At 44.2% G+C, this 26,626-nt stretch overlaps 1 protein-coding gene across 2 annotated transcripts in view; it reads left to right on the top strand.

Moving 5' to 3' along the window:
* Positions 1 to 4,285: 4,285 nt before the first annotated feature.
* The window catches only part of LOC111868287 (meteorin-like protein), a 135,796-nt gene continuing 113,455 nt past the window's right edge, over positions 4,286 to 26,626 (top strand). For both annotated transcript variants that reach the window (XM_023858815.2, XM_023858813.2), the window contains exon 1: positions 4,286 to 5,593. In XM_023858815.2, the coding sequence (XP_023714583.1) occupies positions 5,460 to 5,593 (134 nt within the window). In that variant the 5' untranslated portion in view covers positions 4,286 to 5,459. The remainder of the gene's footprint in view (positions 5,594 to 26,626) is intronic.

Here is a 26,626-nt window from a genome sequence, read left to right as displayed (position 1 = left end):
TTCGCTTTACTTTTATCAGCAATACCGCTAGAAGGAAAGCTAATTACGACTGCTTCGAATTAAGTGCAATGTTCATTAAATTTTAGTAGGCTGGGAACAATGTGGAGGAGCAAAGGCTTATTTCAAAGCAATATCCAAAAGTTCAGTTCGAACATCTGAGAAAAATCACAAAAATTTCGATCAGGACAGGCTGCAAAAAAAGGTAAAAACGTAAAGCTGTCCCTGTGCTTAATTAATTGAACATTACATCAGTAAGACATGTTGGGGGAATGGAGATATGGCTCCACCATTCTCTCGGCACTACATGAAGGTATGTGGTCAGCTTCACGCCCCGGCCGCTTTACCTCCTGACCTCCTGTACCCCAGAACCGTTCTGGACGCTGTGAAGCCCCTGCTCGTCGCTATACCGAATGAGCTTCCCGACTTCGTGTAGGCTGTAAAGCGGTTCAAATTCGATCCGCGAACTGTCTGAACGCGAGTCGGGAACGAGCGCACAGGATGCGTCCATCGTAACGAACGTCGTGACGTCCGTTGTAGAAATAAACAAGAGAGGCTAATGCTACGCTTTCTTCTGGCTCCATTGCAGACAAAATAAACTACACACCGCATTCTGCAACTGTGTGGTGTCCTCAGCAACGTCCGTCATCATAAAGTACGTTCGTTGCAACGGACGTACTTTGTGAGCTCGTGTGGCCCCAGCCTACGGAGCTGCTCTGTGTCACGACACGTGATTCATCAACTGCAGGGGACCAAATGGATCATATACCAACCCTGCCGATATAAATGTGTTTCAGCGGTAAGATTACAGTTTTTTTAAAGGCTTTTCGATGTCAGCCCACGCCTGCACATAAATTCTTTGAAGAGAGACGCGAATGGGAGGGGGGAACTTTTAAAGAAAGGCGTAGTCCTTAGTTACCTCACACTTCAGTTTGTCTCTCTGTTGCATTTCCTTTTTTATCGGTCCATTTGTATCCCTAGACGGAGACACCGGCCATGATGGTTATTTTCTGTCCCTTCTTATGTTCCTTATCACAGATCTTACTAATGCAACTAAACATTGTAGCGTTCAGAGCCGCTGCTACGCAACGACCGTGAGATGGATGGATATAACATGGACGTTTCTGGGCAACGCCTCTGTAAACACGTTCCCGTTGCTAGGCAGCAAATTCTTAATAATGCAACAGTTGGATTACAACAATCGAAGAGCTGTGTTTTCTGTGTGGTCCGTGGTCAGGTTGTAAGCGACGTAAAAAAAATTGCCTGATCTGAATGTTCCTAACATGAGAGTCTGGACAACTCAGTATAGTGACAGGCTACGGGCTGGATGACCAGGACGTTGGGTTCGATGATGAATAATTTTTCCTGGTTGTAAAGCGGCCGAGGCGTGAAGCTATCACTCACTTCCATCTAGTTCTGCGGTCATGAATGATGGAGCTATACCTCCACTCCCCCATGAGTATTCAAGCCGTAGTGATTAATCAATTAAGCGCAGGGACAACTTTATAGGAGACGCGATTCCAATTATAGGACTACTGTGTACAGGCACTGAAGAAATTACGAGCACTTTTGCAGCGATATGAAAAGAAATTGCAGTTTTATTAACAAATATATTCGTTACTTATTTCTGCACAGAATGACCGGACAGTGCACTGGAATAGGTCACGACCGCTTCTCTCTAAATTCTTATACACTCAGTATTCACAATCATCTTTCTATATGAGTCGACGTTATGTAATCTTTTCAGTAGAATGGATTTAGACTTGTCTGGCTCAAAACTCAGGGTTCCTGCCTACATATCCAGAGGTCCCGGGTTTAGTTCCCGGCGCTACCAGATTTTCTGAGAAGTAGTGGGTCTGGAACGGGGTCCACTCAGCCTCGTGAGGATAATTGAGGAGCTATTTCAAGGAAATAGCGGTTCCGGTCTAGAAAATCGAATTAACGGCCGTGGGGATCCGTTGCGCTGATCATGTGACACTCTCTATCCACAAAAAGTTGGCACTAACTTCGGCGACAAGCGGCGGTCGCTCGGTGAGTATAGTTCGCTTGCGGACTAAAACCACGGAGTTTTATTTTTACAGGTCGTAAATGCAAATATCTATAACACTATCGCTATTTGCCACATTTTACAGTTCACTAGAACACACAGTCTAGAATTCTCACTCTGTTACAAGATGTTTCCTGGTAACGGCTCCAACAACAGTTATTCCCTTACTATCGGCCTCAAGTCCTCTCTTCACAGAGTCCCGTCTCGCTTACAACCTGACCACGGACCACGTAGAAAACACAGCTCTTCGATTGTTGTAATCCAACTGTTGCATTATTAAGAATTTGCTGCCTAGCAACGGGAACGTATTTACAGAGACGTTGTCCAGAAACGGCCATGTTATATCCATCTATATCGCAGTCGTTGCGTAGCAGCGGCTCTGAACGCTACAATGTTTAGTTGCATTAGTAAGATCTGTGATAAGGAACATAAGAAGGGACAAAAAATAACAGAAAATTTCAGTCTTTTACTATTAACTCAATAAAATACTTTGAAGACGCCATGAGGATATAAACGTTATGAGACATCCGTGTACCCTTTCCCTATATCTCTCTTCTCATTACCATATAAGAACGACGTTAAACAGCTATCGACACACGCCTCTCCTTCAAGGCATTCTCTGTTTCTTTTGTGTCTTGTCACTCCGTGTTATAAAACGGGGTGGAGGGTCACTTCCATTCCGTGTAGGTGTTTTCAATTCTTTTTTTGGTCTCTTCGCGTCAGAGGGTAGAGAGGCGGCCTAGACAGGCCAGATTCCTTTGCTTAGCAACAGCGTAGGACTCGCAGGCCTGTACGGTACGTTTCAGAAAGCGTCCATCAGATGAAATCGCTGTTCTCTTCAAGTATCACCTCATGAAAGCGTACATGAGGCGTAGATACAGAACGCCACGTATTGTTGACAACAAATATTGTGTTTCTGGACATTGTCCATCGTCCTATTTTTATCTGGAGCTGGGATAGCGTAGTCGGTATAGCGACGACCTAGGGTTCGGAGTTCGAGTTTCGGGAGGGTCAAGAATTTTATGTTCTAATCTTCCAGACCGGCTCTGGGGCCCACCCAATCTCCTATCCAATGGATACCGGGTGCTCTTTCCCCGGGCTAAAGCGGCCGGACCGTGAAACTGACCACTCATCTGTAACTAGTGTCGAGGTCAAGAAAGTGTGGAACTATGAATCCACTCCTCTATAGTTAAGCACAGGGACAAGTTTACTTTTACCTGTTTTTATTTAAAAATACAATATTTCGGAGACTGGGTTTTATCTCCTCCTTCAGGTAAAAACTTACTCAGTTGGGCTATACGGACTATACGGAATCACAAGCCAGAAGAACATTGCTTCCTGTTACTCATTTCACAGAGCAGAATCATTCTTGACAACCTGGCAGACGTTTTCTATCTTCTGGGATATAACGCTGTGTAATCCGTTGAAATCAACCGAAGTTTCGGATGAATACATCGCCTCCATCTTCACGGTCGAAGAATAAGACGAGCAAGAAACCAGCATGAAGCACGTAGCAACCAGCATGCTAACTGCTTCCTCCGAAACATCAGTTGACTTTAACCGGAATACACGGCGGTATATCCCAGAAGATAGAACTCCTCATAACAACCGCTGTGAGAACCTGATAGTCGCTTAGTTGATCATGAATTTTTGGTATATTCTACGAAACCCGAAATTTTGTTTCCGTGTTCACAATAATAGCCAGTGATATCAGTTGAACTGAAAAACAAAACAAACTCCGTGCCCTATGGCGTATGGGGGAGTGGATGTATAGTTCCACATTTTCTTGACTTCGGCGCTAGTTGTAGGTGAGTGGTCAGCTTCACGCCCGGGCCGCTTTACTTACGAGGAAAGAGCCCCCGGTACCAATTAGATAGGCGGTTTGGTGGACCTCAGAGCCGGTCTGGAAGACGTTGAGAAGAGAAAAGTCATGACCTTACCGGAACTCGAAATCCGACCTCTTGGTCGTCCAGCCTGTAGCCATTCACTATACCGACCACTACGCTATTTTATGGGTGTCGGCGTTGTAGTTGATTTTTCTTTAGTTTTCTTTATTGTAAAGGCCATTTTATTTAAGAGTCTATCCCTTCCTTTAACTGCATTTACCTTGACTTCAATAAAATCAGTCCTCATCTATCACCACGTGCCATCAAGATGATCAAGATGCAGCAGTCACAGTAGAGAGTTTGTACCGAGAGGTGGCAGCACTGTTACGCTGTACGGCGGGAAATGTTGAGCGGATAGGGAGGCGGGGTCAGTGTGTAATGATGGTCCAGCGGAGTGACTTGAGGCTTGAGTTGCCTGTAAGGTTGCATCTAAAACAGTTTGGTTTGGGACAGTCGGGGCGAGTCAAGGGGTTTAGGAGGGGCTAGCAAGTGTATATACTGTAATGGTTGACTGCTAACACTGTTGTTGTGTCACGTTATTACTAGTGTTTGTGTCTGTTCACTGAAGATCTGAAACGTGCAGTGTTTTATTACTCTTTTATGCATTAGCGTGAGTTTAAGGGAGAGTGGATGTTTGCGAAAAATAACTTGAGCGAATGTGTGGACTGACATGTTGGAACACTGTGACCAAACGGCCAACACTAAACGTTCAGCGCTCGCGTTACAACTGTACATAGTTCTCGCTAATTTTTTTTCATGGACGAAGAGTATTGAAAATGTGTTATATTTTGGCGTGTTTATATTGCCGACAGTGATCCAGTGCACAGTTTAGTTCTGTTCGTAATCATAAATATTTTTACAGAGGTTAGAAATGAATGCCCCATTTGACATTTCTGTAAATGTTCTTTTCACAGTTTGGCGGATTTAACCATCTGCGTAACTGTATATCACAAGTAGCCTTATATACTTAAAGTCACCATAAAAAGTGCTGTCTTTTTAGTAATAGTAACTTACAGAAGCGTTATTAGTTCCCATGAACATGAATATATCTTGAACCCATACATCCGGGACATGTGTATATGTTTTAAAATATGTAAATGAACACAATTTTATTATGACCTTCGTGTTGTGCACAAACATACATGGCTCTACCATTATATTCACAGCGCCTGGAGGAAATCTCCACTTCTTCACGCTTCGCATATGGTTTCAAGACATTTACTCGTACATATAATCCACATTCCTTTCGTCGATAAAGAACTCGCCCCTGGTTTCGTTATAGACTTTCCACTTCGGAGTTAAATGGGGAATGTACAGTCTCGTAGACCGATTCATTTTCGTTCGTTCATGGAACTGTCAAACCAAAAGGAAATGTTGCAACAAGGAAACTGGACAATATAAGAGAGTGATTAAGTATGTTCGCTGCCTGGGGCGCGTTATCTTGTGTCTATATGTCTGAAGACAGTAACACCATGTTAACGATATATCGATCTGTGTTGGTTTATCGAAGGTGAAGTCGTTTTATAAAAATGAAGTTTCCGTTTCGATTAAAAGACATATTTGTCAGTTGCTTGGTAACAGTACTTATGGTTAATTTGAGAGCAAACTGCCGTCTCATTGGCTCAACCATCTCCCTTGGCGATGGATGCGACTGGTCGGGAAGGTAAGTGGTGATATACATTATTATATATATGTTTACGTTTACGTTGCTGGGTCTTGTTTTCTGTTGATAAGTTTGTAACCACAATTAAGTACAAACTAACTTTATTTCTTATACATTTCATTATCGCCGTTCTAGGGTTCACCTAGTTTCTTATGTAAATGATACGGGGGCATCCTCCTCGGATGGTAAACCGTCAAACTGACCACTCGTCTCCAACTAGTGCCGAGATCAAGAATACATTAATGTATACGTTCATTCTGGGGCATGCGGTAGCATAGTTTGAGGCACTACGCTAGAAGCCGGAAGGTCGCGAGTTCCTAGCCCCAATGAGGTGGATTTTCTTTTTTTCAGTTTACCAAATCCTTCCAGCCGCAATATGGCCCTGGGGTCGACTCAGCCTCTAACAGAAATGAGTATCAGGAATATTCTTGGGGAGTAAAAGGCGGCCGGCGCGTAAGGCTGACAACCTTACCACCATCTGTGAGCCGATTGTCTAGAGAAAATGTGGAAGCCTCGACATCTCACAAACCTATGGGCCTCCACAAGGATAGCTTTACCTTACACATTCACTCTCCCCTGCGTCTTCAGTGCGTAGTGCTTCATTAGTTAAGCACAGAGACAACTTTTACTTTTTGCTTTTCATGATTGTATCTCAGCTTGGTTTCTCTTTGCGGTGGACCGGGTTCATTCAGTATACTAGAATAAATTCCGTGTAACGTTTGTGAACATTGAAATGTACTTTTGAATAAGTACGGCTCGAAATTAAGCGATTTCTCATTTCAGTCGTGTCATGTCTCCAAATCTCATGGCATAAATCGTTAAGACTAACTTCGGGTTTCCGCCAGTGCTTGGTACCCATGTATCACTACACCCTGAGAGACAGCCGTCATGCACGTTATCGTAAACTGGTCGTCAGTTGGGGATTTTTGTATCTCGAACCGCACACTACACCAGGGCCAGGTGGTCGCCCGGCGGGGACTTCCACAAAATAGAAATAGAATCCACGTATTTTATTGAGACATCTGTTTCTGAAAAATCGCTGAAAGTTAGTTTGTATTTTTAATTATAAGAAATAATAACAAAGAATTTAAGATTTGAGGTTTTCACGGCGGTGACTATGATGAAAGCAGCCTTCTGGGATGTGGCGCCGTGTAGATACAGTGATAACCGACGTTTCGGAGGAACTTATCGCCTCCATCTTCAGGGTAGAAGACAAGAAGAAATCCGCGAGCGAACCAGCGTGAGCAGGTGCAACAGATTTTTCTCCTCTACCCTGAAGATGGAGGCGATACGTTCCTCCAAAACGTCGGTTAACACTATATCTACACGGCGCCACATCCCAGAAAACTGCTTTCATCAGTAACAAAGAAGTGTTGGCAAGAACTAATCGCCCACATTCCTTTGATACGACACGGACCGCACAGAAAACAACACGGTCAACAATTGTTCTGTTGCATGTATTCGTTGCAGCGGTAATGTGTTCACCGAGCCGTTGCCTAGCAACGATAGGGGACTACCCATTACAGTCTGATGGGAAAGATTTATTAAGTCCATCGTTGAGATAGGCTTAGGCATTCAGAAAGTGGATTCACAACCACACAGGCAACGTGGTAATCTCATAAGACTAATTTTATTTTTTTAAAATAAGCAAAATAGTGTAAAATATTGTCATAACCTAAATTTGTTGTCACTGGTAGAGGTCTCTATAGTTTTGGTGCCTCCCCCCCCCCTTCCCCCCACAACTTCAAATACGCCGTCGCGCTTCACTGAACCGAGAACAGAGAAATAATTCAGTTTTACTATATGCCCATCTTGCACCAATATCTCAGACCCGATAGCATCGAATGGAAGAATTACAGATGAATGATTTGGTTGGTAGTGGTCGTGCCCTAATCGAGGTATATTCTAGAAGGACTGAATGAAACCACGGAAACGTGAGATTAGCCTCCCAAACAGGAGTCAATAGCATTACCTCCACGCCAACCCGTTCTGCGTGGCGTTCAGTGACCCACGTAATGATCACGAAGGTTCTATACGGGATATTTATTGACCAGCTGAGGGAACGTTAGCTTCTCAAGAATCATGTCTTGAGTGGAGTTAAACCACCCATGTTGCGTCAGTCAACAGTTTTTCCATTTGAAGTGTATCAGCTTGGCCCACTCCCTTGCCTGACGTTAGACAACCGTGGTTCCTCATTATTGCAGACACCTTAACGCGTGATCTAGCAGGTCTCGACTCACCGTCAGCTCGGCCTTGAATGCAATAAGCAGTTCAGAAGTGGCACTCGCCCAGTGACGTGAATCAAAAGTAGATTCGATAATAAAACAGAATGATCTGAACTGCCGAACCGCGATCCCTGCTTCTGTCACGTTCTAATGTGTTCTTTGCACAGAATACACAAAATGGACGCGTTATAGGGAGGTCGGCAACTGCATAACGAGGAGCTTCGTGAAATGTACGTGTATTTCTCGCCAAATATAATTAGAATGACTAAGCCAAGGAGGGTTCACCTCCTATCCTATCGGTACCGGGGACTCTTTCCCCCAAGGTAAAGCGGCCGGACCGTGAAGCTAAAAGTTCACCTCCAACTAGTGCCGAGGTCAAAAAATGTGGATCTATACATCCACGCCCCCATACGCCTTCATGGCATAGTTCGAAGAGATTTTTATGTACCCAACAGTGTCCAGACTGGCGTCCACCCAGCCTCCTGTCCGTTGGGTACCAGTCGCTCTTTCCCCGGGGGGGGGGGGGGGGTAAAGGGGGAGGNTCTGTTTTTGGAAAGAGACTATCCAGGAAAAGTGATAATGTGGTAGTTTTTCCATTTGCTTTCCACATCGCAGTACAACAGCCGTTCAAACCACTCTGGTTACGCCTGTTGCTATACGAACTTGAACCATCTCGAGCATCATTTGCTCTGTGCTTCAAGTCGCTGCTGATGACGCTGCTTCCGGCATCAGTTTTTGGTTTTTGGTGTCTCTCTTCGTCTGATGCCTACCCTTTGACCTGTCCAGCAAGGGAGGCCCTGCCAGTAGCTACGCTACCGCTGGTATAGCTCTCAGGGTCCTTGGCATACTCAAACCTCCTCACCACGATGAGGTGGAAACACCAACGAGGTGGCGCTATACCCCCCCCCCCACGTCTTCATGACATTATGTTAAATTAATTAAGCGGAGAGAAAGCCTTATCTTGCCCCCACCAAGTATAGAGTTGTCAGTGTTTTCGTATTCCTGCAGCCTTCTTCATTCTCTGGGTTATTTTATGTTGCGCATGCGCAGTTACTTTCCGTAATTGGTCTGCATGAGGTGTAGTCCATAGCTTTGAAAAGACTGTAAGTGGAATAAGCCTGCCGTATATGGCAGTGACCGCTCGGTTGGTATAGTTCGCTTGCGGACTCAAGCCACGGAGATTATTTTTTTTTGTTTGTAAAGCGGGTTCAAGTCCCAATGAGGTCACTGGATTTTTTTTTCAATTGACCTAATCCTTCCAGCCGCACTATGACCCTGGGATTTACTCAGCCTCTAACAGAAATGAGTACCAGGAATTAATTAAATAATTTTCCTGGGGAGTAAAGCGCGGCCGGCGCGTAAGGCTGACAACCTTACCGCCATCTTTGAGCCGATTGTCTAGATAAGTGGTACCCTCAAGGTCTCACAACCCTATAGGCCTTCACGGCCTGTTACAGGGATAGGTTTACCTTCTATATACCCTAGACAGGACTCTAGTCCGCGGTTTCTCGGTATAAACCTGTCTTTTCCATGTGTTATTCCGAGCCACTTCTCAAAACATGCACATTTTTCCTCACAAGTTTTAACACTGACAGTAGAACACCATTAATATCGAAGCTTTATACCGCGGTAGCTGAGTTTTTTTTTTGCTAGTGGGGTGGGAGTAAGTCCCTTGTACTGCGGCCACTTCTGTCCTATTGTACCAGTCCCAGATGATAGGTGAGGGTGATTGTGGAGCAATTGGTGGAATGAAGATTGGTAGGGGAAACCGAAGTACTCCGAAGCGCCACTTTGTCCACCACAAATCCCACTTGACCCGGTAGCTGAGTTAATAGAGTGCCTAGCTACAGGTTAGACAGCAGAGAAATTGGGTTCGAATTTCGTCAGAGGCAAGAATTTTTTGTCATTTATACAGCGCTGAGACCAGCACTGGAGCCCAACGAGACTGTTATTCTGTGGGTGCCAAGATCTCTTTCTCAAGATGTAAAGCGGGTTGGGGCGTGAAGCTGTTACCGAGATATAAATGAGCGACGCTAATTCCTCATTTCACGTTACTTAGTCACGGGGCAACATTGCTTTTAATATTAAAGCCTTTCTTGTGGCACAATATATGGACATTTCCAAGCACTATTCATCCTCCACTGTAGCTCAGTCGGTATAGCGACCGGCTACGGGCTGGAAGACCGAGGAGTCGAAGTTCGAGTCCCGGTAGAGTCAAGAATTTTCTCTTCTCCATCTCGTCTGGGGTCCACCCAACCTCAAATCCAAAAGGGTACCGGGGGTTGTTTCCCCCGGGAGTAAAGCTGCAGGGGCGTAAAGCTGGGCACCCATCTCCAACTAGTGCTGAATTCACTAAAATGGAGTTCTGTAACCCCCATAACCTTTCATTGCGTAGTGCTTAACTGGTTAAGCACAGGGACAACTTTACTTTTTACCTTTCCAATGTTCTCTTTCGCCTGTGAAGTGTCCTTCATGATTGTGACATCATTTATGTATCAGGCAGACAGGACGGAAGGAAACTCAGATAAATCTCATATTTGCAGTTGGCGGAAGGCAATGAGAGAGGCGCAATTTTGAGGATCTCGTTGTGTGTCGTGTTATCTTTTCTTTCACGTAACCTAAAGTTTTCTAATACCCTTGGCTAACAGCTGAAAACACACCCTATATAAATGCGCTATACTGCATCTGCAGTGAGAAACTACGGTGCATTATTGCCAGTTAATTCCTGGCTACAGATCCAGAGGTCCGGGTTCGGTTCCTGGCGCTACCAGATTTACTGAGACGTAGTGAGTCTTGAACGGGGTCCACTCAGCCTCGTGAGGATAATTGAGGAGCTATTTCAAGGAAATATCGGCCCCGGTCTAGAAAACCGAAATTAACGGTCGTGGGAATTCGTTGCGCTGACCACGTGACACCCTCTATCCGCTAAAGTTGGCACTACCTTCGTCGACAAGCGGCGGTCGCTCGGTCGGTATAGTTCGTTTGCGGACTAAAACCACGGAGTTTGTTTTATATAGTTGGTTGAGGCACTACGCTACAAGCCGGAAGGTCGCGATATCGAATCCCGATGAGGTTATTAGATTTTTTTTTCTCAATTTACTTAATCCTTCCAGCCGCACTATGGCCCTGGTGTCGCCTTAGCCTCTAACAGAAATGAGTACGAGGAATATTCCTGGGGGTGAAGGGCGGCCGTCGCTTAGGGCTGACAACCTTGCCGCCATCTACATGCTAATGGATTTGTTGTTGAGTTGTTTAGTTAACTGGAAACATATCGTAAATAATAATTACCGCGTTCTCAGGGGCAAGCGATTGGATCCTATCCTCAGAAAGTTGAATCCAGCTTACATCCTATTTCCATTAGATTGATTTCAATAGTCCCTCATCTATATCTAGGTCTCCCAATTGATCTTTTCATTTTAGGTTTTCCGATGAAAATTTTATATGCATTTATCAGCTCCCTGAAGCATGTTACACGTTCTTCTTACTCATCCTCATTGATTTCATTACCATGCTCATCCTTGATGGAGGGAGCAAATTGTGAAGCATCTCATTATGCACGTAACATCTGTATCCTTGTGTTATGCCCGCTTAGAACGAATGTACCCCTGGGCACCGCTGTATCAAACACGTTCAGTTTATTTTCGTCCCTTTAGTACCAGAGGAACTGATCACAGTGGCCGCACGGTCTAAGGCATGAACCGTCTTGGCTCGCTCAATCATTGGGATCATGAGTTCGAATCCGTCATTTTGGTGTACTTATAAATTATGCCATAATTCTTTATAAAATGGTTTGTGTTATTTAGAACAACGACTGACGAAAATTCACTATCCTGGAAGTACGAATGAGGTGTTATTGTACTCTTTATAACCTTCATTGGTCCTGCAGTTAGAGAAACACTGGGCCACGCCATAGCTCAAGCGGTTAGTCGCTGGCTTCCCACCGCAGCGGCCCGGGTTCGATCCCGGGGTCTGGTCAAGTGGGATTTGTGGTGGACAAAGTGGGGCTGAGACAGGTGTTCTCCGAGTACTTCGGTTTCCTCTGCCAATCTTCATTCCACCAATTGCTCCACAATCACCCTCACCTATCATCTGGGGCTGGTACAATAGGCCAGAAGTGGCCGCAGTACAAGGGACTTAGTCCCACCCCACAGTAGCCCAAAGACCGATTACAGAATAAGCACTAGCAAAGATGGAACGAAACAAACGTGTACAGAGAAAGACAAACCAAACCAAGGCATCTGGGACAGTAATACAAAATTCAGTAAATTTAGTCGCGCCAGCGAAATGTCATTAGCCATAATGGGGCTAGTCACAGAGTTACAAGTTCTTAGGCGTTATTAGCTTCGTGGTTATGTTTTGTCTTCGACTTGGATTTCAAAAACAAAGACTCCAATGTGAATGTAACACACCACGTGCACCTGTAGGCTTACTCGGCCGTAGGAAACAAGTAGCAAAGCGACTGGTCACCTGACAAGACGAGCAATTACAGTTCTTTCCCTTGTCCTCAAGAGGGGGTCCCCCTTTATGCAGGGAGCAGCCAAGCTTGACTGTAACATGCAGCGTACACCCCTCTTGATGAATCTACACAATTCAAATTTACGTACAGGGTGATGTTATTAACATTTTCTTCCACCAGAATTGTGTAAGTAATTCGAACATGGAAACAAAACGTATTTCGGGAGAATTCCCTCTCCTAACACATGAAATCTGCTTCAATACATCATCTTAAATCATAATGATTCTGTCTTCAGAATTCTGTTGAATAGAAAAAACGAAGATGCAGTGTTTGATACATGAAGACAGAACAGAAGGGAATATGTTTTTTTTCTAAATTCTATTTTGATTTTACTCAGTTTAATCACGGATATACGGATCTTATGACATAAGGAACTAAATGCATTAAAAATTAAATCCGTGGCTTGTAGTCCGCAAGCGAACTATACCGACCGAGCGATCGCCGCTTGTCAGTGAAGTTAGTGCCAACTTTTGCGGATAGAGCGTCTCACGTGGGCAGCGCAGCGGATTCCCACGGCCGTTAATTTATGTTTTCTAGACCGGGGCCGCTACTTCCTTGAAATAGCTCCTCAATTATCCTGACGAGGCTGAGTGGACCCCGCTCCAGACCCACTACTTCTCAGAAAATCTGGTAGCGCCGGGAATCAACCCGGAACCTCTGGAACTCCGATCACTAGACCACAGCGGCGGTCACCAAATGCATTTATAACCTGAAAAAATAATGAAAATTTGAGTTGGAAACGTTAAGAAATAATTCGACGATATTGAGAAAGTTTTGGAGTAAACAGCTCCATGGAACTGAGCCCTTCTTGAGGAGCCACCAGACGCTCAGCTACTCAAAGAGTTCCCCAACTTTTTATGGACTCCGAAGATCCATTACCATGTTCACAAAATCCCTCTTCCGGTGAAAGTTTTGTACTCGTAAATAGAAAAGTGACATTTGTTAGTTCTTAATTTTGCACGTTGTTTGATCTTATGAAATTCGGTCTCTTGCCTTAAAGGGAACAAAATAGATCGAACATATTCGACGTTACGATGCCCAGGAGGGTAGAAAAATGATAAATGAGGTGCATCACATTTCCCTTCTTTCGTCAGGAATCACGGGGATTGAGTAGGTAGGACATGTAGCACGTATCACAAAGCTGACCAATGCGTACAAAATTTCCATCTGAAAACCCTAAAGGGAAAAGAGCAGTGAAACGGACGTTATGACGGATCAGTATCGTTGGAGAAGCGGAATTCATACATACATTTTTAAATCTCCCTTATTGAAGCAAAGAAAACCTGCCACCTCCAGACTCAGACTTAAGAAAGTCTGTTTTACAATGCCTTACCAAGGGCTGTAAAAAATCGTCATATCCCTTGTAAGTAGAGACGATTCCTTCAAGACTTGCAATTTCAACAAATAAAAAGATGTCACTTGTAGCATAAGCTGCTTCTGGAGTTAAAGGTAGAAAAAGTAACGTTGTCCCTGTACTTAACTAATTAAGCACTACGCCATGAAAGTGTATGGGGGAGTGGATGTATAGATCCACATTTTCTTGACCTCGGCACTAGCTGGAGCTGAGTAGTCAGCTTCAAGCCCCTGCCGCTTTACCCCTGAGAAAGAGCCTCCGGTACCCATTGGATAGGAGGCTGGGTGGACCTCAGAACCGGTCTGGACGACGTAGGGAATAGAAAATTCTTGACCCTACCGGGACTCGAACTCTGACCTCAGTCGCCCAGCCCGTAGCCAGTCGCTATACCGACTATGCCACCCCTGCTCCTGCTGCTGAAGGCTAATGCTAGGATGGTTAACAATAAAAGGCAAAAAAGAGTTAATTTGTCCCTGTGCTTAATTAAACACCACGCTATAAAGGTGTATGGGGGAGCAGAGGTAGAGTTTCAACATTCTCGACCTTGGCACTGGAAGGCGGCCATTTTAGTCCAAGGGAAAGAGCCCCCGGTACCCACTGGATAAAACACTGGCTGGACCGCACATCTGGTCTGGACGCTATAGAGGAAAATCTCTTGCCCCTGCCGGGAATCGAACTCCGGACATCCAGCAAACAGCCCGTCGCTGTAACGTAATTACTTTTGCTTCTTGAAATGGTTAAGCACAGCGATGGGAGAATTTATGTGTAACAGTTTCTCGAAGTTCTGTTCAGCGAAGCAGAGGAAACCCAGCGCAGTTCGCACTCGTGTTCCCCCCCCCCAACCCGCGCCGCACTGGCTACTTGTGTCTCCACTCACGTTGAACTGTTGATCGTTAGGACTGCAAATGTTGCCTTGATGCAGATAAAATCCGACTTCAGCCGAGAGTGTTGTAGCATAAACATTAAACTGTCTATTAAAACCACTTTAGTTCTGCCGTAGCACTGAAACGGTTGAGACCCACGACGATATTGACCATATTAGGAGATCCACGTAACTCTTCTTCCCTTTGTGCGCGCTGGTAACGACGCGAGTCCAGCAGTCGCGAGACAACAGCCGTTCTTACTTCGCTTACCATTTCTGTCGCATCTCATGCTTTCTCTTTAAGGCCGGATGTTGCGTTACGAGGGACCAGTGGCGGGCTATTATCAACTTTGTGTCTCACAAAAGCCATGAGGGTTCTTGACCGGCAAATCCACTATCAGCTTTGAAACGCCTGCGTTCTGTAGAGTTAGATTATGACCAATCAGAGTTGTGGTATAGTGGCAGCACTTGTATTGGGAGATAAGAAACGTAATGGTATGTATTGGATTGATCTGGCTCATGATAGGGACCAGTGGAAGGCTCTTGTGAACACGGTAATGAACCTTCGGGTTACACAAATTTCTGGGAAATTCTTGAGTAGCTGCAGATTTGGCTTCTCCTCAAGAAGGGCTCAGCACCATAAGTAATTTTTTTTATTCCCTAATTGGGGCGTGGAGTCCAACTGGGTCCACTCGGCACGGCGGCCACTGATTGGCCTATTGTACCTGCCCCGGGTGATTATGATGATGGAGAATTTGGTGGAATGAAGATTGGCAACGGAAACCGAAGTATTCAGAGAAAACCCGCCCCAGCACCACTTTGTCCACCACAAATCCCACGTGACCAGACCCGGGATCGAAAGCTCCATAAGTAAGTAAGGTAAAGCTGTCCCTGACTTCATTAAGTAAGCTCTACGTCATGAAGGCGTATGGGGGAGTGGATGTATAGATCCAAGTTTTCTTGATCTCGGCACTAGTTGGAGGTGAGTGGTCAGCTTCACACCCCGACCGCTTTACCCCCGGGGAAAGAGCCCCCGGTACCCATTGGATAGGAGGCTGGGTAGGCCCCAATGTCGGCCCGGAGAACGTGGAGAAGAGAACAGTTTTGATCCTACCAGGACTCGTCCAGACAGTAGCCAGTCGCTATATCGACTGCGCTATCCTGGCTCACATTGGGAGATAATGGTTGGAATATCGACCCTGTTGCAAGCTGTTTTACTGACGATGGCTGTTCTACGCAAATGCCGGAATAGTACCTTAAAATAGGTCTTGGCCGCCAGGTTCCAGCCTTCTGTTATGGCCGTTGATCAACTTTACGTCTAATACATAAGGTATCAGCTTTTTACTGAGGCGACTGTTCAGGCTTATGGTTTTCTTAGTTGTGATGCCTTCTAATCTCATTGCGGATAGGACGTTTCGGAGGATTCCTATTTATTACTCCCTTGAGTCTTCAGTTATCGCCACTTTCGTAACCTATATAGCGGCAAATACCGCAACCTACACATTTCAACCCTGAAGATGGTGGCATAATGTTCCACCCCAAATTTTGCTCTCCGCCAACAAGACTGCTTGATGTCACAACCCAAAAACCACAATCTGAGCTTTACATCTTCTTGTGCGCTGTGTAACAGTTGAAACAGCGTCGATAGGTAATGCAGTTAATGACGACTAAATAATCTACCGTGACGTGTTCCTTCTGTACTTTCGGAGGATAATATTAAAATGAATACTTATAGAAAGAAGTTATGGTGTTGAGAAGTGAATGGAACTGACCCAGGATCTAGTGATTGGCGTTGTTTGGTGTTCGTATTATTGAACCTTCAGAGTTTTTGCTAACTATCTAACTAAATTAGCTTCATAGAGCTGAGCCCTTCTTGAGAAGCCGCCAATTGTGAAGCTATTCAAGAAATTCCCAGCGCTTTATGGAACCCGAAGGTTCATTACCATGTTCACAAGAGCCCTCCACTGGTCCCTATCCTAAGCCAGATCGATCCGGTCCATACCAAGCCACCTTATCCTCTTTAAAATTGTCCACCCACCTACGTCTTGGTCTTCCTAGTGGTCTCTTTCCTTCTGGCTTTCGCTACCAGAATTTTAGTTGTTTTCTCATACAATCTACAATCATGAAGATACTCTTGTACCATAAACATAGAGATAGCAGGTTCTTCCAAAACGTCGGTAACGCTGTACCATCACATCATAGCGAACAGTAATATTCATGAAGATAGGTTCACTGGTTTTTATTCCTAAGCCGGGTGTTTTTTTATAAGGAAGTCTGAAAAACGCACCTGCGTCTACTAGGCTGAGTAAAGTAAAGGTATCCCTGAAACAGGCTGGAGGCCCATAGGGTTGTGAAACGTCGAGGCTCCCACATCTTCTAGATGGAGGTGAGGTTGTTAGCCTCAAGCGCCTGCCGCTCTTTATCCCCAAGAATATTCTTGGTACTCATTTCTGTTACAGGCTTAGTCGACCCCAGGGCCATAGTGCGGCTGGAATGCTTAGGTAAATTTAAAAAGTCAGATGATTTCATCGGGACTTGAACCCGCGACCTTCCGGCTTGTAGCATAGTGCCTCAACCAACTACGCTACCGCGTGCCCCCTACATGTTCACAAACAGTACGGACTTATCATCCTGTATATACACTGAAGGAAGAAGTTTTGAAAAAACATATTGATGATGTGGCAGTTTTATGTAAGAGGGGTTTTATTAGGAACTTCGGTTCAGTGATTCTTTTAACGTCAATTCCGAGGGATTTATAATACTGAAATAATTCGTGGCCAGGGTGTTCTTGGATTCCCTTTTGCTGCTGAAACAACCATAACAAATCGAACGTCGTTCTATTTTCCTTAACCCAGACACGAAAGAATTAAATTCTGCCATGCCCTCAGCCATTCGAACGAGAATCGGGCCCCCCGTCTCAAATTTATAAACGTAAAAGTTATGATATTCAAAATCACAGAAGGTAAAGAAGAAAAAAGAAGGTAAAATTGTCTCTTTGCTTAACTAATTAAGCACTACGCCATGAAGGCGTATGGGGAGTGGATGTATAGATCCATATATTCTTGACCTCGGCACTAGCTGCAGGTGAGTTGTCAGCTTCACGCCCAGGCCGCTTTACCCAAATGAAAAGCCCCAGTACCTATTGTATAGGAGGTTGCGTGGACCTCAGAGCCGGTCTGGACGACATGGAGAAGAGAAAATTATTGTCCCTACCGGGACCCGAACTCCGACCCCTCCGACGTCCAGTCCGTAGCCAATCGCTGTACCGACTGAGCTATCCCGGCTTCCCCCTGAAACTCTCTCATCCTATGAGAGGTACAGAGATTAGGGCTGTCTGAGAACAGGATGTTAAGGAGAATATTTGGAAGTAGAAAGTACAGGTAACTGTACATAGTTAACTGCTTCATAATTTCTCTCGACCAGACCATATGAGTGGCGATCCCAGTGGCCGCGTCGTCTTAGGCATCGTGGGTTCGAATCCCACTCCAGGCATTGATGTCTGTCTACGTTTATTCTGTGTTTGTGTTAGGTAACGGTCTTGCGACGGGCTGATCCCTCGTCCAAGGAAACCTACCGACTATCTTAGATTAAGAAACTGAAGTGAAACGAAGGTTTTCACGAATGCCCTATGCTCCAAGTGGGCGCAACAGGAATAGAAGAAGAAGAAGAAGACGAAAAAAGAAGAAGGATGAGATGAAGAACTGAGTGCTGCTTGCACCAACATCACAATATAAAATGTTCCTGTTTAGTGGTTAATAACAAAATCACGAAATTTGTCGCCGTCAGCAGGTACATACCTCACTCACTACAGCGATGGGCTACGGATTTGATGGCCGGGGTTCGATTCCTGGTAGTGGCAAGAGATTTTATCTTCTCCACAGAGTCCAAACCGCCTCTGAGACCCACCGAGCCTCATACGAAATGTGTTCCAGGGGCTCTTTCTCCGGGGGTAAAGCAGCAAGATGACCACTCGCTTCAATCCAGTGCCGAGGTCAATGTTACCTTTTTACCTTTATGTATTAGCGTAGTTGGTTGAGGCACTATGCTACAAGCCGGAAGGTCGCGGGTTCGAGTCACGAGCTGGATTTTTTTCAATTTACCTAATACTTCCAGCCGCACTGTGGCCCTGGGGTCGACTCAGCCTCTAACAGAAATGAGTACAAGGAATCTTCCTGGGGGTAAAGGGCGGCGGGCGCGTAAGGCTGACAAACTTACCGCCAACTGTGCGCCGATTGTCTAGATAATGTGGGAGCCTCGACGTCTCACAACCCTATGGGCCTTCACGGCCTCTTGCAGGGATAGCTTTAACTCTTTTATGTTTTATGTTATCTAATTCGTCGGTACTGCCAAAGTTGTAGTTCAANTCAACGTCTCACAACCCTATGGGCCTTCACGGCCTGTTACAGGGATGGCTTTACCTTTATATATGTTAAATGTTACTGAATTTTCAAAATTGTACGTGAATACAACTGTATTTTAAATAATTCCTGACTATCGGCGAATCCCTTGTAGAGTAGGTCACGACCACGCCACAGTTCGAGAAACCATGCTTTACGCTTTTATTCTAAGGATTTCTTTCGTTGATGATGTACAGTTAAATACTCGGTGCATCAGATTACGGTTAACGCACTCCACTGAAGACAATTTTTCTATTGTTTGTTAGTATTTCAGACTGATACATTAATTAAATGTCTGAATAATTCATTAACGGAGAAATTTCCTTACGACATGTTTCCAACCATGTTCATAATTAATCGAATCATGCATCGATTTCGTGTCATCGATCTATCGCTCACAAAAAATGTTTCAGTAGTTGTTAAAACAGATTTTATATTGTGGAAGTGAGTAATGCGTTTCAAGATAATATTAGCTCAGCCCTATTTGTGAGGTTCGTAATCACATATTGGCTTTAACACTGGTAATTTTAGACTACATAACCAAAAAGAAATTAGTATTGGACCTTTTTGACTACCAGTCAATATTATTCATAATTACGCAAGGCCTTAGCATAACACACCTGTCCTATTATAGTCGCTATATTCACTGCAATAGGATGAACCTACTCTTTTTTAATCTTCCTTTTATGGTTGAAGGATTTCATCAGGGAGAATAAATAGAGCGTGAACATTTCAGAGAATGGCTATGATCAATATTTTTCTTGCACGTCATACAAATGTGTATACTATCTATTTTGTTTAGATTTTTTAAAACACGGACTCTATTAGAAAGTCTCGTTAAATACGTCACCCATCCCCTCGTCTGTTGCGAACGAAGGAAGAAAACTGAGAAAATAAGGACTATTAAGTTTAACTTCGTATCCTATAGGCTGATGATGCGAAGCGTGAAAACTATATCTGTAGTACCTTTTAAATTCCAATTTCAGAATACGTCAATCAATGTCTATCCATATCACATGCGATTTTGCTTTTATCAAGATAGAAAGCTCTGTATACCTGGTACCTCGGTCTACCCCGTGTGGCTAGAGGTTACTGCGAAGTAGAATCCAGTTTACTAACAAAACATTCAGTCATCTCTCTTAGGAATAGCTATATACCTGGAGAAAAAATTCGTAAAGCAAAATTTTAATAATGCGAATAATTTCATATAATCGCTATGTTATAATTACCTGTGGACCTCCTCTGTGGTCTAGTGGTCAGAGTTCCTGGCTACAGATCCAGATATCCGGGGTTCGATTCGCGGCGCTATCATATTTTCTTTGAAGTAGTGGGTCTGGAACGGGGTACACTCAGCCTCGTGAGGAGGCCGTGGAGATTCGTTGCGCTCATCACGCGACACCCTCTATCCGCTGAAGTTGGCACTAACTTCGCCGACAAGCGGCGGTGGCTCGGTCGGTATAGTTCGCTTTGGGACTACATGCCACGGAGTTTATTTATTTTGTTTTTTTGTTGATGGCATTGTAAAAACCATGTAATTCTTGATCGGTTATAATCAGGGTCCGGATTTTGATGACATGTCACCTTTTTTTCCTTGTATCCTATGAGATGCTCTTAAATATATAAATCGCGGATATGAGCTGCTGGTTGCAGAAATGTAATTTTTTGTTACTTTATGACATTTTTGGGTTTAAGGTCATTTTTTCATTTTGGGGGGTAATTTTTTGGTAAATTTTTGGACTTTTAAGGGTATTTCTTGTCATTTTTGGCCATTTTAGGGAATTCTTCTTCATATGTTTTCTGAAATGTGAATAACATGGAAGCGAAATGTTCTTTCTTTTCTCCTTTAGGTCATTTTTCTGGATTTTTTTTTCGATCATTTTTTTAATACTTTCAGGTCATCAAAATCCGGGCCCTGCATATTACATTTTTGGATCCTATTTTAGGTATTTTTTTCTGGATTTTTTAAGTATTTCAGGACGTCAAAATCCGGGCCCTGGTTATAATCTATCGGGTTTTAATCAAATTGTTTGTCACATTTAGTTGCAGTAAAGGTAAAGCTATCCCTGTAATAGGCCGTGGAAGCCCATAGGGCCATGAGACGTCGGTAGTTGTATGAAATTACCCACTCTGAGGCCCCATTGATAATTTTTTTCAGCTTCCGCTCCATATTTATAGAGAAGTCAGGTGACCTTGCAGTCTGTACACTTGCTCTCGTGTATAAAGCACTCTCTGCTGTATTAATATTGATGCTACCTTCTTTTTATTTTTTGTTCCTTCATGAAAAATGTAACGTTTTCATGGTTTATCATTCCGTATAATATTCTATAATACATATAGGGCAGGAAGAACAATGCATTCTATCTAAGGACTGGAAGAGACCTTCAAGGATATGTGTATTGACTTGCAAGAAAGGGAAAAGCTGTTTATACGAAACATTGCCTTCGTCACGGTTACAGGACCACCGAACAAATTTTGTTGTGTGTACAGTTTGAGCAGTACAGTACCCTGAGGAAAGGACAATGATGATTGCCCTTATATCAACGTGATGATCTTTGAAAAGTGTGTCAGGGTGTCGGGAGATTGGCATTAGTCAAGGACCACGGTTTTCAGATCGTGGGGCGCGAAGCCAATTACAGCAAGCAACTCCACAGAGCTGAGTTCTTGATAACATGGAAATCACGCAGCTGATCAGGGAATTCCGAGCCTATTACAAAAATCCGAAGGTTGATTGCTGTTTGGGGTTTGTCGAGGCGGTATCAAGGTTACGGTCTTCTGGTTTGTGACACAGTATAGTTTGGTAGATACATACAAAGGTTTTTCTTTTAATGCTAGTAGGGTGGGACTAAGTCCCTTGTACTGCGGCCACTTCTGGCCTATTGTACCAGCCCCAGATGATAGGTGAGGGAGATTGTGTAGCAATTGGTGGAATGAAGATTGGCAAGGGAAACCGAAGTACTCGGAGAAAACCTTCCCCAGCGCCACTTTGTCCACCACAGATCCCACTTGACCAGACCCGGGATCGAACCCGGGCAGCCGCGGTGGGAAGCCAGTGACTAACCGCTTGAGCTATGGCGCGGGCATACATACGAAGGTTTATCCATGTATCTTTAGAATGAAGATAGCAGTTTCTTCGAAACGCTGGTCCCCCCCCCCCCACCAAAATGAACAATTTTACATCTCAGAAAATGCTAATATTCTTCAGTACCGCGTCCACCACTGTATCCTGTCTTTGAGCCAGCCGAGTCCAATTTACATGCTCATAAGTGTATTGATAAAGATCAATATGAATATTAGCTTCCCATCTAGGGTTACCTCTCCCCAATTGGTGTTTCCCTTTAGATTTTCCTACAAAAATTTGTAATTCATTTCTCATCTCGCACGCGCCTTACGCATTCCATAATTTTATTACAAGAATAGTGTTCACCGCAAGACCAGTATGTTAGTAAAATATGAAGCTATCCCTGTAACAGGCAGTGGAGGCCCATAGGGTTGTGAGACGTCGAGGCTCCCACATTTTCTCTAGACAATCGGCTCACAGATGGAGGTGAGGTTGTCAGCCTTACGCTCCGGCCGCCCTTTACCCCGAGAAACATTCTTGATTCTTATTTCTGTTAGAGGCTGAGTCGACTCCAGGGCCATAGTGCGGCTGGAAGTTATAGTCCAATTGAATACATCCAGTGACATCGGGAATGTAACCCACGACCTTCCGGCTTGTAACATAATGCTCTAAGCAGGTTGGTGCACGAGCAACAATCCAGACTTGTATCTAGGGGTACTCAGTACAATCCTCGGCCGGAACACCGCATGTTCTCACGGAAGATTTTTATGGTTTTCCTCAGTTTTACAGGCAATTTCATGGATGATGCTACGATTAGACCAAGATCACTTCCTTCCAAATCCTTTTGAATTCATTATTCATTAATTGTCGTACCACCCAACGCTATATAGCTTCGGTANCCCCAATTCCCCCTCCCCCCCCACCCTCTGGACTCGGCACGCGGTAGCGTAGTTGGTTGAGGCACTATGCTACAAGCCGGAACGTCGCGTGCTCGAATGCTCGATGAGGTCATTCGATTTATCAATTGACCTAATTCTTCCAGCCGCACTGTGACCCTGGGATCGAGTCAGCCTCTAACAGAAATGAGTACCAGGAATCTTCCTGGGGGTAAACGACGGGTGGCGCGTATAGCTGACAACCTCACCGCTATCTGTGAGCCGATTTTCTAGAGAAAATGTGGGAGCCTCAACGTCTCACGGCTTGTTACAGGGATAGCCTTACTTTTACACCGTTTACCCCTGGAATCGGAGCACAGAATATCTCGCGTGAAATGTGAAAGTTTTCATCATTCGGAGAAAAGTGTCTTTTCTCTCATAGGTTGGTAATAATTTAGTGACGTGTTGAGTGTCAGTATTGTAGTACCGTTTATTTGCACGAGATGTCAGACTTAGCAGAGCTCTGTGGGCGTATTTTAGTGTAGGCAAGGAAGTATAAGAAATGAATTACTTTCACACTTGACTGAGCCACATTCAACTTCCTTCGTATAAAACAGGCAAAAAATAGCAATAAATAGAAAATCCACTGTCGACACAACTAAATGCTGGCTACTAGGAATAACTTTCCTCGTATAATGTGTGCACTCATGCAAACACTACACGTAATTAAGGAAAGCTACCTGAAACTAATTCGCCCCCTTACATTCTATTGCGTCATTGTATTCGAATGTTGATTTTTCTCATATCCCAGCGTCCAAATGCGATACTCTAGAATAAACTGAAAGATCTCATCTTACAGAACGTTGCGGTTGAGTCGTAAAAACACTCCTTCGCATTCAATAGGTACCGAGTTCGATTCCCGGCCAGGTAGTCCGGCTGTTCTCTGGGTGGCATTATAGGTTTCGGTCCCTTCAAGCAAATGTTAGTGTAAAAGTACAATTAATTAATTATGAAAGGAAACAGACCAGAGAGGCATATACGTCATGTTGGTGCTGGTAGAGGAGGAGGAGGAGGAGGAGGAGGAGGAGGAGGAAGAAGAAGAAGAAAAAGAAGAAGAAGAGAGGAGGACTCTTTCCACAAAAAATTCATCATTCACGCTCAACCTTTATAGTAGGTCTCCGAATTTTGTTTCTTCTAGCTGATATATTCACGGTAGGGGCAAGATATTTTCCTTTTCCACAGCGTCCAGACCGGCTCTGGGGCCCAGTGGGCACCAGGAGTAAAGTAGCCGGGTTGTAAAGCTTACCACTCACCTCTTTCTAATGCCGAGGTTAAGAATAGTGGAGCTATACTTCCATTTCCCATGTGTCTTCATGGCACAGTGCTTAATTAATGGAGCGCAGTATATACAAGTTCAGTTCGTACCTCACAGGAAACACATTACATCTACGCCACAAACACCAAATGGTCAATTTGAGAACCAAACGAAACATACTAATATACTATAATATACATATAATACTAATTCAGTATTTTAATGTGTTAAAGCGGGCGGTATTTACAGTGGATTTATAATGGCAACATCGCTGCGAAGATTAATATGTCCGAGTCATATGCATTTACTTAATATGAGCTAGAAGTAATTTAAAATTAACAAATGTTTGTTGCATTCTAAAGATAAAAGCCGCATTATGGTGTTACTCTAGACGTATTGGCAAATATTCAAACCCTCTGTACTGTACATTGGTAATTATTCTGCCAATTGTATGCATAAAATATTGCTTGGCGAAGTACCCCACTATAAGATTAACGACGTTTACTCGATACCTTCCTAATCCTTCCCTCATAACACTAGGAGTGTGTCGTGTAGAGAGACAAAACGACACTAATGTGGCACTACACGGATGGCTGCAGAAGACAAAGCAGCGTTCCTTTGTCTAGAATGCCTGTTGCCATTGGTTACCTTAACTGGATTTATCTTTTACATGCTTATTGGCACTAACTTTGCTGATAAGCGGCGGTCGCTCGGTCGGTATAGTTCGCTTGCGGACTAAAACCACGGAATTTTTCTGTTTTTGTGTTACGCACAGTCTTTTCGTGTGTAATGCTCGCATATGTGAACCAAACCTGTGGACTGAAGCTACTGCGGTCGGATTTACCTGTGTTGCTGGCCACTCTGCCCATCGGATAAACGCCCTTGAATATATACATACATACTTCATGCATATATGTGTGCAGGATAGCCCAGTCTATATAGGGACGGACTACGGCTTGCACGACCAGGGTTCGATTCCACATAGTGACTAGAGTTATTTTTGTCTACTCCAGAGCGTCCAGACTGGCTTTGGGGCCCAGCAAACCCCCTATCCAATGGGTAACAGGCGATCTTTCCCAGGGGAAAAGGAAGCAGGAACGTTAAGGTTACAATTCACCTCCATCTAGTGCCGAGGGTTAAGAGAGGTGGAGCTATACGTCCTCTCCCCAACACGTCTTCACGGCGTAGTACTTAATTTTACAGGGACAACTTTACCTCGTGATAAAACAGGATCGTCGCAGATCGCTTTATGCATTTACCTTATATGGTGTCTCAGTATCCACCACGAAGAGAGGACCAAGAGACAGAAGACTGTCGTATAATGGATCGTGGCATACGCATAAATATTTAGTGTTTTTCGGCTTGTGTACCGGAAAATCAGAAGGAAAGAGACCACTAGGAAAATCAAGGCGTAGGTGAGTGGACAATATTAAAATGGATCTTATAGATAGGATGGGATGTTATGGATTGGATTGATCTGACTCAGGATAAGGACCTTCTTATCAGGAAGGGCTCAGATACATGAGTACCGGAAAATAGTAAACATTTATTATCATGGAAAATTTCGGGAAAATCTTAAAAGTCCGTTATTTTCTGGCGGTCTTGTTCGTCAAAGTAAGCAGCTGGGCTGTACAGGACTAGCAAATTGCTCACTTCGCTCACCCCGCCCACTCATGGGCTCTCGTATTTCCCTTTTAGATCGTTTGAAAATTAATCCAACATGGCCACGCGCCTCATGATGATTCTGTGTGTAAGGACGATTACTGTTCCCTCTGGTGGGTGTACTCTGTAACTTTCTATTATTAGATAATAGCTGGGGATAGAGAATGCTTGACTTATTTTTCATACAGTTTCAATATGATTATGTACCAGCTGGTAGTCACGTGCCGTGTAATGATTCATCACTTCGGTAACTTTTAATATTGGGTGTGCATAAATATTAGGCTGTTTTCTGTACTGTGGACAGTCATTAAGGCGGCAGTTGGACCATAAAGCACGGCCATGTATTAGAATTAACTTTCCATTTCTGTGTTAAAGTAGAGGGTGCATTTCCTATGCTAATTTACATATTGTTTTCATTTAAAGATTCAGAGGGGCACGCGGTAGCGTAGTTGGTTGAGGCACTATGCTACAAGTCGTAAGGACGCGGGTTCGATTTCCAATGTGGTCACTGGATTTTTCAATTGATCTAAGCCTTCCAGCCGCACTATGACCCTGGGGATGACTCAGCCTCTAACAGAAATGAGTACCAGGAATCTTCCTGGGGCTAAATGGCGGTGGGCCCATAAGGCTGGACTCACCACCATCTGTGAGCCGATCGTCTAGAGAAAATGTGGGAGCCTCGACGGCCTGTTATAAGGATAGCTTTGCCTTTTCAGCATAAAAGTTCAGAATACCAAGCAAGCGAGCCAAAGTTGTAACGCTACTGGGG

The sequence above is a fragment of the Cryptotermes secundus genome, unplaced genomic scaffold, assembly GCF_002891405.2.
Source record: "Cryptotermes secundus unplaced genomic scaffold, Csec_1.0 scaffold1003, whole genome shotgun sequence".
Taxonomy (NCBI): Eukaryota; Metazoa; Arthropoda; class Insecta; order Blattodea; family Kalotermitidae; genus Cryptotermes; species Cryptotermes secundus.
Note: the sequence above shows the minus strand (reverse complement) of the source record. Positions and strands in the feature narration are given on the sequence as shown.